General features: G+C 46.7%; 1 protein-coding gene across 2 annotated transcripts in view; it reads right to left on the reverse strand.

Annotated features, from left to right (window-relative positions):
• Window positions 1–1,402: 1,402 nt before the first annotated feature.
• Window positions 1,403–10,000, reverse strand: part of LOC135099910 (uncharacterized) — a 30,702-nt gene continuing 22,104 nt past the window's right edge. Inside the window, exons 2-3 of one of the 2 annotated variants that reach the window (XR_010268435.1) lie at window positions 2,869–6,016; window positions 1,403–2,420 (exon numbers count right to left, since the gene is read on the reverse strand). Coding sequence is in view for 1 of the 2 variants with exons in the window: in XM_064002601.1 (XP_063858671.1) it covers window positions 4,815–6,016 (1,202 nt within the window). In the remaining variant the exon portion in view is untranslated. Of the gene's footprint in view, window positions 6,017–10,000 lie in introns of both variants that reach the window. The other variant, XM_064002601.1, reaches the window with a different exon arrangement.

Below are 10,000 nucleotides of genomic sequence, written 5' to 3' on the forward strand. Positions count from 1 at the left end.
GAGGGTTTCCTTTTCCCCCAATTAGGAAGCTGCAAGGTGTGATTGAGGGCTAATATCTCCATCCTCTTTATCACCAGGTTTGGCTCTGAGTTACATATTCTTGCTCCTATTCTTGCATCCCGCTGGTTGATTTCCGCTTCGCATTCTATGACTCATCTTTTGTATTCGGAGAAGTGGCGCGATGTTTTTTTTTTTTTCTTTTTTTTTTTTTTTTGGTTAGGGTGGTGGTGGTTTCTTTTTTTTTTTTTTTCTTTTGCCTCTCAATAAAGTCAGTGTTGTGTCTCTGCCGTCGTATTTTCTCGTAAGCCTCAATCCTTCATCTCACATGTTTTAACGTCTTCATCTTTTGTTTTCCTTATTCATTTATGTAAAAACTTAACGACATCCTCAACCACTCATTTCTTTCTCTAATCCTCTTTCCTGTCCACTCTTTACAGCCTCCCTTCCTCCTCCCTTTCCTCCCTCTCCAACCTCCTCTCCCACCTTCCCCTCTTCCCTACCAGCCTCTTATACCTGTCCCTCCTCCTTATTTATTTCTTTTTAACTCTACCGCTCACTTCTACCTATACACAACCCTTACCCTATACCCTAATACCCATCCCTTCCCTCGAGGCCACCCACTCCACACATACTGCCATCTTCCAACCTCCTCGTCCCTACACCTCACTCACCCTCTTCGTTCCCTCCTTCCCCAGTACGCGTCCCACCCTGAGGCCCTCCCACCCATTCCTGCCACTGTGGTTAAGGTCTCCTCCTCCTCCTCTAGTACCACCACCGCCGCCTCCACCACAAGAGCGGCCATGCAAGTCATCTGGTGAATTAACTTGCCCTGTGTGTTCTGTATCGCTTGTATTGGTTTAATAACCCGAGAATATCCCATCAGTCCTCAATTTGTAAGGCGCTGTGGTGAGTGATGACCTGACGGCAAGCTAATCTGGGTCCGCTGCGCCGGTCAGGTCGAGGGAGCAGCAGGACAATTTCTCACTGACTGCGACGTCTGGCCCTCCATCTGTGGCCGCCGTGAGATTGATCGCCCTGCAGAGGCGGCTGAATCGAAATTATCCCGACCGCCCTGGACTCTGCAGTGAGGTGTGTGTGTGTGTGTGTGTGTGTGTGTGTGTGTGTGTGTGTGTGTGTGTGTGTGTGTGTGTGTGTGTGTGTGTGTGTGTGTGTGTGTGTGGTGGGGGTAGGAGGTGCCCTAGCCGGTCAGCCAACCAGCCAACCAGCCAGCCACCAGGACCCGCCCCAGGATACAGACGGCTGCCTCCTCTTCCTCCTCCTTCACCTCCTCCTTCTCCACCACCTCCTCCTCCTCCTACTCCTATTCTTCCTTCCTTCTCTCCCTCCATCCCGCTCCCCTCCTGCCCATCTGACCCACTCCTCCCCTTCACTCATTACTCACTGTACTTCTTTCATTAGGTCAGATCTCCTTGAATTGCTGTGAGTCTCGTCGCTGTTTTGGCACCCTTCCTGACTGCCACTCTCATCAGTGTGTGTGTGTGTGTGTGTGTGTGTGTGTGTGTGTGTGTGTGTGTGTGTGTGTGTGTGTGTGTGTGTGTGTGTGTGTGTGTGCAACATAAAGCTTTGCAGTCTTGAAGTACTATGCAGCAAGGACTCGTGTCGTTTCTCTATCCCTCCTTCCTGATGCCTATTCTTCAACCTCCACCTGCAGCAGGCCACCACAGCACAGCTTCCACACACACTTCAGTTCCCGTATTCAGACTCCTCCCGGGAATATACTAAATATCTCTTTCTGTCTTCACTTTCTAGCTTGCAGCACTGAGCAAGGCCGGGCTACTTGACGGTCCACCATTAATAGTCACTCTCGAAGCAAATCTCTCCTTTTGTATGAAGTGATTTTAAGCTCCTGAATTTTCGAGATGTTTTATTTTTACTTTTTGTCGGAGGCTTCATTCGAGGTTTCCATTCACTCTTACTCAATAAAACTTGATCTTATCACTCTACCTATCCGTCTATTTGGATCTTATCTGTAGCAATTTTGAATCATTGTTCTCAGCGCTTTGAAAAACAAATAAGCTGCCACGAGTTGACGGAATGTCCACCAAATGAGTTATAGTCCGCCTTCAGGTTATTGATGTAAGAAAGCAAGGGACCTGGGGATGAGCGTCTGGTGAGACAGCACCTGTGTTCCCTAACGGCATATCGATACCAAATCACAGGAACAGTAGCTACATAACTAACTTGTGCAGGAAGCAGGTGAGCACACACTAACATTGTCTAGACAGCATCTGTTCCAGCGAGGCGAGATAAGAGACGAAGCTTGAGTGTTAAGACGACATTTTCAGAGTCACCAGGTGATGGAGTGTTTCCGGGCAACAAGCAAGTGACCTGCGGCAATGAATGCCCCGGGCGGAAGGTGCAGGTGGTTTGGGGCTGGACTACGATGCTCGGCTGCAACTCTACGGAAATAAGTAGTACTGTTTCATAAGAAGCACACCAAAGTCCTTGGAAATTCCACAAACATTTTGACATTTTACAAAGTTAATTTCCGCTTTCTAATATAGATAACAACAACAAATTATTTAAGTAACAGAATTTGCCCTGGATGTTAAAATTTTATTTTTCCTGTCAAATTCATACTCAGGAAGTATGTTTTGTAACCCCTGGCCTGAATGATTCACACAGCTATGTTCTCTGGTACTCAGGATAAAGTGTGTGTGTGTGTGTGTGTGTGTGTGTGTGTGTGTGTGTGTGTGTGTGTGTGTGTGTGTGTGTGTGTGTGTGTGTGTGTGTGTGAGCTAGTGAAAACGTGTGGCTCAGCTTGCTATAATTATAAACATACTGGCGGAGTGGCCAGGCCTGGAGGCGGAATCAAGGCAGAAGTGGACCGATCATCCCCGGACTTACGAGGTTGACGCGGCCGTATATCGGAGGCAGCCCATTAAAGCTGACTCTTGCTGGCTCCCCTGAGACGCTCATACCCGCGGCACCTCCCACCCGCCTCGTCGCCACTCCTCGGCCACAACGCAAAACCAACTCCGCGAAAAAAAAAAAAAAACAGTTTCATATTCGTCCCTGGCCTCCTCCTCTGACGCCTGGAATTCTTCTGACCTGCACTCAAAACGTTAACGATGCTCTGCGCTGGGTTTCCAGGATCCTTGTTTGATTCTGGTGGCGCTGCGAGGAGAAGGAATAGATGAGTAGGGTAAAATGCATTATGAAACAGACTGTTACAGAGGGAGAGGCTCCGAGGGGGGAGAGGGTGTGATGGTCCGAGCCCCGAGTTACTGGCCGGACGTGTTGTGGAGTGGACATGAAGCACTTAATAATGAGAGTTGCCGGTAAGCACTTTACTGGGCAGGGCATCTCTGTTCCTTCGCCGTGTTGCCGGGTGAGACAACGCAACCACACACGCCGCGACAATGTCACACGCACAGGACGCGGGCCCTACAGGCACAGGGATGCGGCTCCAAACGTCCCAAGTAACTAGGCGAGCAGTTTTGTGGTCTTGTAAAATAGCAAGATGCAAATCTTAAACTTAATAGGAACACTGTTAAGCAACAAGTTCAGTCAACAAAGAGGCTCCTGACGTGATCCGCCGCCAAAGACTGGAAGGATGGCGCGGGTGATGAGGGAATATCACCTCAAAGGAAGCAACACTACACATCGAGCAGCGCCGTCAATGAATGGTCATCGTTTCTAATGTTGAAAGGTAATATACCAAACTGATGATTTTGTAATTTTTTTCCTTCAAGTATTTCAAGGAAAGGTTTACAGGGCTACCCATCCCCCGCTGTTCCGAACGAAGGCAGAATAAACTGTCAGGCCTTGCTTCATAACATCAAGTGACGGGCAGGGCCGTCCCTTCCTGCAGTATATTCGTCATTACTGGACGATAGATTCTATCCACCGTCTCAACACACACAGGACTCCACTCGGATCTCCATGATATCAGACAACAAGTGCCTATCAAGGAATACACGTATTCTCACATGTGTTTGCATAATAAGCTGATGGTGCGCTCTGGTGTATTCTGAAGACCCTAATTTATACCGCGCTGGGTCCAGAACCAAGTAAGGCCATATACAAGCAGCCGACGCCACAGCCTGACAGCCAAGTGTGGGAGGCACGTTGGGGTCTGGATACAGGAACTCTTTGCTTAATATATTACCCAGGAATTATAATCACCGAGGCAGAAGCAGGTTACCTGATCTAACAACGGGAGCTGCATTCGTCCCTCATTGAGCAGAGGCTTACATGTGCTGAGCGCCTTCACGCTTTGCTCAGCCTTGGGAACAACACACACGAGCAAAATGAGAATGCGATGAGTTCACGAAAGGTCAATAACTGTCAAGGCGTAAAACACTTACTGAGTGTTTTAACTCAGCTCAGTCAGCACGTGACTGAAGAATGTCTTAACAGGCAGGAAACAATAGCCTGTTCCCCATTAACATTCTCTCTCTCTCTCTCTCTCTCTCTCTCTCTCTCTCTCTCTCTCTCTCTCTCTCTCTCTCTCTCTCTCTCTCTCTCACACACACACACACACACACACACACACACACACACACACACACACACACACACACACAAAGAAGATAAAAGAAAAAAATAGCAGCAGCAGCAGCAGGCCACAAGGCTGGACCCCACAGCTCGTGCTGCTGGTCCAGGGGGGAGCAAGCGCGGCACATGCTGGCAACAATGGACACAAGCGGTTGTGACCTGCGTGGCACGGCGCTCCATAATTGCATTCAGAAGTAAACACCGTCCGTCTTAGTGATTACAGTATTTCAAAGCGACACCCAATATCATCAAAGCGGGTAATGTGTCGCATGCATCATTATAACTAATTACAGTTAATTGAAACAATGTGCAGAGAGTGCTTGCTTACCTTTCTGGGAGAGTCTTCTGCGTGGGAATGTACCAAAATGAGAGTTAGAACCGGAGGCTGTGTTCGACCGGACAAGGTCACTCGCTGGGCTGGGCGGACACACGGCTCTGGGACACAGCTCCGACGGGACCTTGTAAACGCCCTCCACACCGCGCCGCCCGCCGGCCCTGGAGGGTCGAGGCCAGGAGCTCATGTGTCCTTGTGGTGTTTCTCGGGAGAGACTTGCTGCGGATGACAACGGTCTTTGGCACGAGGCGGAGCTGCCACCCGCCGGCTGTGGGGTGCTGAGGGCCGAGGAAGCATGTCCCCCACTCATGGGCAAATACCTGGGACTGTCGCTGTCTCTTTGGCTAATGGGGCCCACCCAGGGAATAAACTCTCCTCTGAGCTGCACGCGGTGGGGCGTCACACACCTCGGAGGCGGCACACTGGACCACTCCTGTTGAAGCTTGCTGCTTGAGTTACTACACTCCCGATGCTCCCACTCCGCCGCCTCCTGCCTTACACTAGTGCCGGTTTTATTATTGGATAATATTATATTGTTTTTATTCTTCGCCATATTTATGTAGTTGATAGTCTTGTCCCGCTTGTTACTGTTGTTGTCACTATCTGATGGCGGTGCGCTGCGGCCTTTTGTTTTCTCCTTGGGCGAGCAAGCGTCACGGCCTCTTCTCTCTGGTTTGGGAGGTGTCTTCACATTATTCTCCGTCTCATCAAGTAATTGTTCCGTGTCCGTTTCTGTTGCGGTCTCTGAGGTCAGGGGCTGCCGCCTGAACTTTGCCCTCCACTTGTTAATAGACGAGTTCCTGACGAGCTTACTCCGGTGGGCACTCATTGTCTCCCGCGGGACCCTTATCACCCTGGCGGATTTGGCCTCGTTTTGGGGGGCGCATATCAGGCCCCGGCTAGACTCCGCCTCCCTGCCGTCATCAGCTTGATCAGAATAGTCCTGCCTGCACCTCGAGACGGAGTTTTTCCCACCGGACCTCTGACCCACCATACCTTCGTTTGCCTTGGAGGAGCGTTCGTCGATGAGGCCTCTGGAGTCTTCTTTGCGGGTGGCGTGGTGGAAGTGGTCATCGTGGCGAGGCCGAGATGACCTGCCTAAAGTGACCGCCAGCACTTTCATGCCGGCCGTGACACCAAGGACTGCCCTGCAATCTCCACCTGGAAGAAAAACAACACACCAGTCAGTTTAAACAATATAATTTGATTTTATTAACAATGCCAGAACTTCCATTACTTCCATAGAAGAAATCTCCCATAAAACCAATTACTAAACAAAAGACATACGGGTCATCAGTGTAATCCGCTGAAATTGCCCAATTAAGATCTTCAACAAAACGATCCACTCAAGAAATCAATGAGACTTTGTTCCCTTGACGCCTCTTGAAGGTTATCTGACAAGACACGCGAGGCCTCAAGGTCCTCCAGACAGCCGCGTCACGCCACACACTTCCCTCCTCCATGATTGTCCTGCCCAACACACGACACGCACACGGCGCCACCACACAGGAACTGCCCACATCATCGCACCCACAGCCGACGAGGGATGAAAGTTCAACGAAACTTCAAAAATTATTTACTCCCTTCCAGTAATATGACTGTGTGCGTGGTGGTCCGTTTTTGTTATCTGTCTCTACCTCTGCTAAACAAAATGTTTTCTTTATTCCCTTCACTGGCTCTCCCTCAACAGTTTTACATCTCACGCCATCCGCGGCCTCGGGAACACACTAGTCACGTTCTGCTTGACCCACGTGACTGTAAGTACGTGTGCGTTCGTGTAAACAATAAAAGTACGTGAAGCTTGCATGAGTATCCTGGTGTGTGTGTGTGTGTGTGTGTGTGTGTGTGTGTGTGTGTGTGTGTGTGTGTGGATTAGGAGTTGGATAAGCATGACTGACGCCTCACGATAATTTAATTCCTCTTCTTATTTTTTTTTTTTTTCCTCTCTCTCTCTCTTTTTCTTGGCAATTTGAATCCATGGCGAACCTCTGAGCGAAGACGAGGGGAGGTTTCTCAAATGTTTCCAGCAATATATTGCGAGAGAGAGAGAGAGAGAGAGAGAGAGAGAGAGAGAGAGAGAGAGAGAGAGAGAGAGAGAGAGAGAGAGAGAGAGAGAGAGAGAGAGAAATGCTTAAGAGTGGTCTGTAATTTGTAGTGATGATCTACTACTACTACTACTACTACTACTACTATTTACGACTTACTGCCTCCGTCCTTGCACTTACAGCACACTGTCATCTTCACCTTCACGTTTGCCATCACCATCACCATCACCATCACCATCATCATCATCATCATCACTAATATCACACGACAAAAAGAAAAAAAAAAAAAAGAAAGCACCAAGCGAACACTAAGGACACAATATATTAACGATAAATTGCTCACACTGCCTTTATTCCTCCCGCGACAAATTAGGTAGTGTTGTCTGAAGTACTTAATAATTTGTTAACTTGACATTTTCATTCCTTTGACAATCTGTATTTTAACCATTACACGCCACAACCAGATGATTAACAAGTGGATCTTCCTGACCCCTGAGACTGTTCATGTGGCTTCATTCTACTTTGATTAATTTACATACCGCTTTAAGAACATAATTATCTTTGACAGCCTTCACTCGCTCTTACACGCAAGTACAAGATGATCAAATATGAACACTTCCTATAAGAATATCAAAATGTACGAAAGTGAGTCAATGTAGCAGTCTCCCTTCCATTCAAGCTCCATAGAAAATAATATAGAAAGTCTGGAAGAAAACGACTTTCATTGGGAGGCTAAAATAAAAGTCTCTGGGAGAGTAACCAAAAATTTCGATTAAAACAAGCATGGAAATAAGAATAGGGATGCTGAAAATATACATTCAGTTAATTCTGGAATAAAAAGCATGAACTATAATCTAAAACCTGAAGAAGAGAAAAGCTGCTGTAAAAATCTTGTCTCTAAAGAATATAAGCAATAAAAATGTGGCTTCTACATAATGTTAAGGATTCCATGCACTGTTCCATTTCCAAATATTAAGATCAGCGATGGAGAGAAGCATCATGAAATGTATACAAAGAATATAGCTGGAGTTGGTGTTTATGGACAGTTTCTTAAATGACACTGACAAAGGAAGGCAAGTAACAGAGCTGGTGACAATCAATGGTGACTTGAATGGCACTCAGGTGAGGCAAGGTAAGATACATACATAAGCAAAGGTGGGGAAAGGAAAAAAAAAAAACACTACTATATAGCAAGCTGGATGCCATCTTTCATCTTTCTCGATGAATCCAACCTTCATCCTCTGCAGTTTCCTGTCCTACTTGGGTTTATCAAGGTGCAGACTTCGAGTCAAGGAGGAAATCTTTCTAAACTGTGTTATTCCCGAGGCTTTTCTGTAACTCACCTTTTTCCATTACGCAAGCACACCCAACATCAAGAACATGGTGGCAGACATCGCTAGTTTCTATGACGTCTAACTAGATAAAATTCTCTCTCTCTCTCTCTCTCTCTCTCTCTCTCTCTCTCTCTCTCTCTCTCTCTGTTGTTGGTCTCGCTAACACCACTACTACGAGAACTATTACACTGAGGCTACACATACGTAGTACGTTAACTCATGATCTGCATGCGTTCAGTAATAACTCATTGTTTCACACATGCACACTTTCCTGGTTTCTGGATGTGCTGTGTGTTCGCCCTCCCTGATCTCGGAAAATACTATAGTCTTTCCAGTAACAGGCCTCACCTTTCCTCTTAGTTTCACAATCCGAAACTTAACTCCAAACCTCACCGCATTCCTTTTGTCTCATATTCCAGTGACGCATCATTTTCTTTCCCACAACTTATTCCTGCACTCCAGTCATGCAAAGACAAGCGAAGGACACCACGGCTAATAACATGACGTGCTCAAGCATCACAAGGCAAGGCAAGGCAAGACAAAAGCAAAGGTGAGCTAAGGTAAAAATGTGCAGAAAATAATCTTTACAAGAGATGTTACTGAATGTTCGTGTAATAACCGACCACTGTAAAGTGATTAATAAATCATCGCACAAAAGCACATAAAATCTTCCACATTAATCTTAGTAAAACAAAATAAATCGCATTACACGTCGAATCACGAACACCAGTCTGAAAACACTGTACCGAGAATTAAGGTGAGCAGAGTGTCCAATCACCCCCATTGGTTTGTCAGCCTCAAAAAGTATTTATCAACCACAAACTATAAAAATCAATAATATACAATAAAAATATTGAAAATATATCTTATAAAGATATAATTTGGTAACCACAACACAATGAATTGAAAGGAAGACGCCGAGCAGGATTCGAACACGTGGGTTTCACCAATGGGCCACGGAGTTGACATCGGCCACTTTTCATCTGTTCCTCCCCACAAACCTTTAACTACCTTAAGGGACCGCACGAGGAACCGAGGAACAATCAACACCTGCACTGCGAGAGTCCTGGCAAACGCATCATTAATAGCTAAGTAATGAGCGGAGGGTCTGTTGAGGCTCTGCAATTATTTCAGATCCTTTGGCTCCGAGTGTCTGGACTCCTATCAACTTGTGGGACCGATGTATTATTTTTGGTTATTACTTATCCGCTATCACTGTAATTTTTCTCCTGCTTACTGGGCTGAGTGATGGAGGGAGGGAGTCGGAAGGGAGGCCCGTTAGCTGATAGGCGAGGAAGGTGGGAAGAAGTAATGGATGCAGATAGAGGTAGGAGAAGCATCGTCTGGAGGGGTGAAGGGCGTGCTGGAGGGAAGGATGGATGGAGGGACAGAAGGAAGTGGGATGAAGGGAAAAAAAAAGTTAGTGAGATGGATGGAAGTTAGTGGGATGGAGAGATGAAGTCAATAGGATGGAGGAATGGAAGTTAGTGGGATGGAGCGATGGATGTTGGTGGGATGCAGGGATGGAAGTAAATGGGAGGAATGGCTGGTAGCTAGTGTGATAGAGGGAATGAAGTTAGTGGGAAGGATGGATGGAAATCAGTGGAATAAAGAAATGGGAGGTGGAGGGTTGAAACGATGAGAGAGAAACGGAGAAATTGAGGTACCAAAAACCAATCTAACAAAATAAGTATAAGGGAGAGAAAGAAACATAAGCACTAAGAGACATACAGATACAAAAAATAAATCACCCATCATAATAAATA

The sequence above is a fragment of the Scylla paramamosain genome, chromosome 4 (assembly GCF_035594125.1).
Source record: "Scylla paramamosain isolate STU-SP2022 chromosome 4, ASM3559412v1, whole genome shotgun sequence".
Classification (NCBI taxonomy): Eukaryota; Metazoa; Arthropoda; class Malacostraca; order Decapoda; family Portunidae; genus Scylla; species Scylla paramamosain.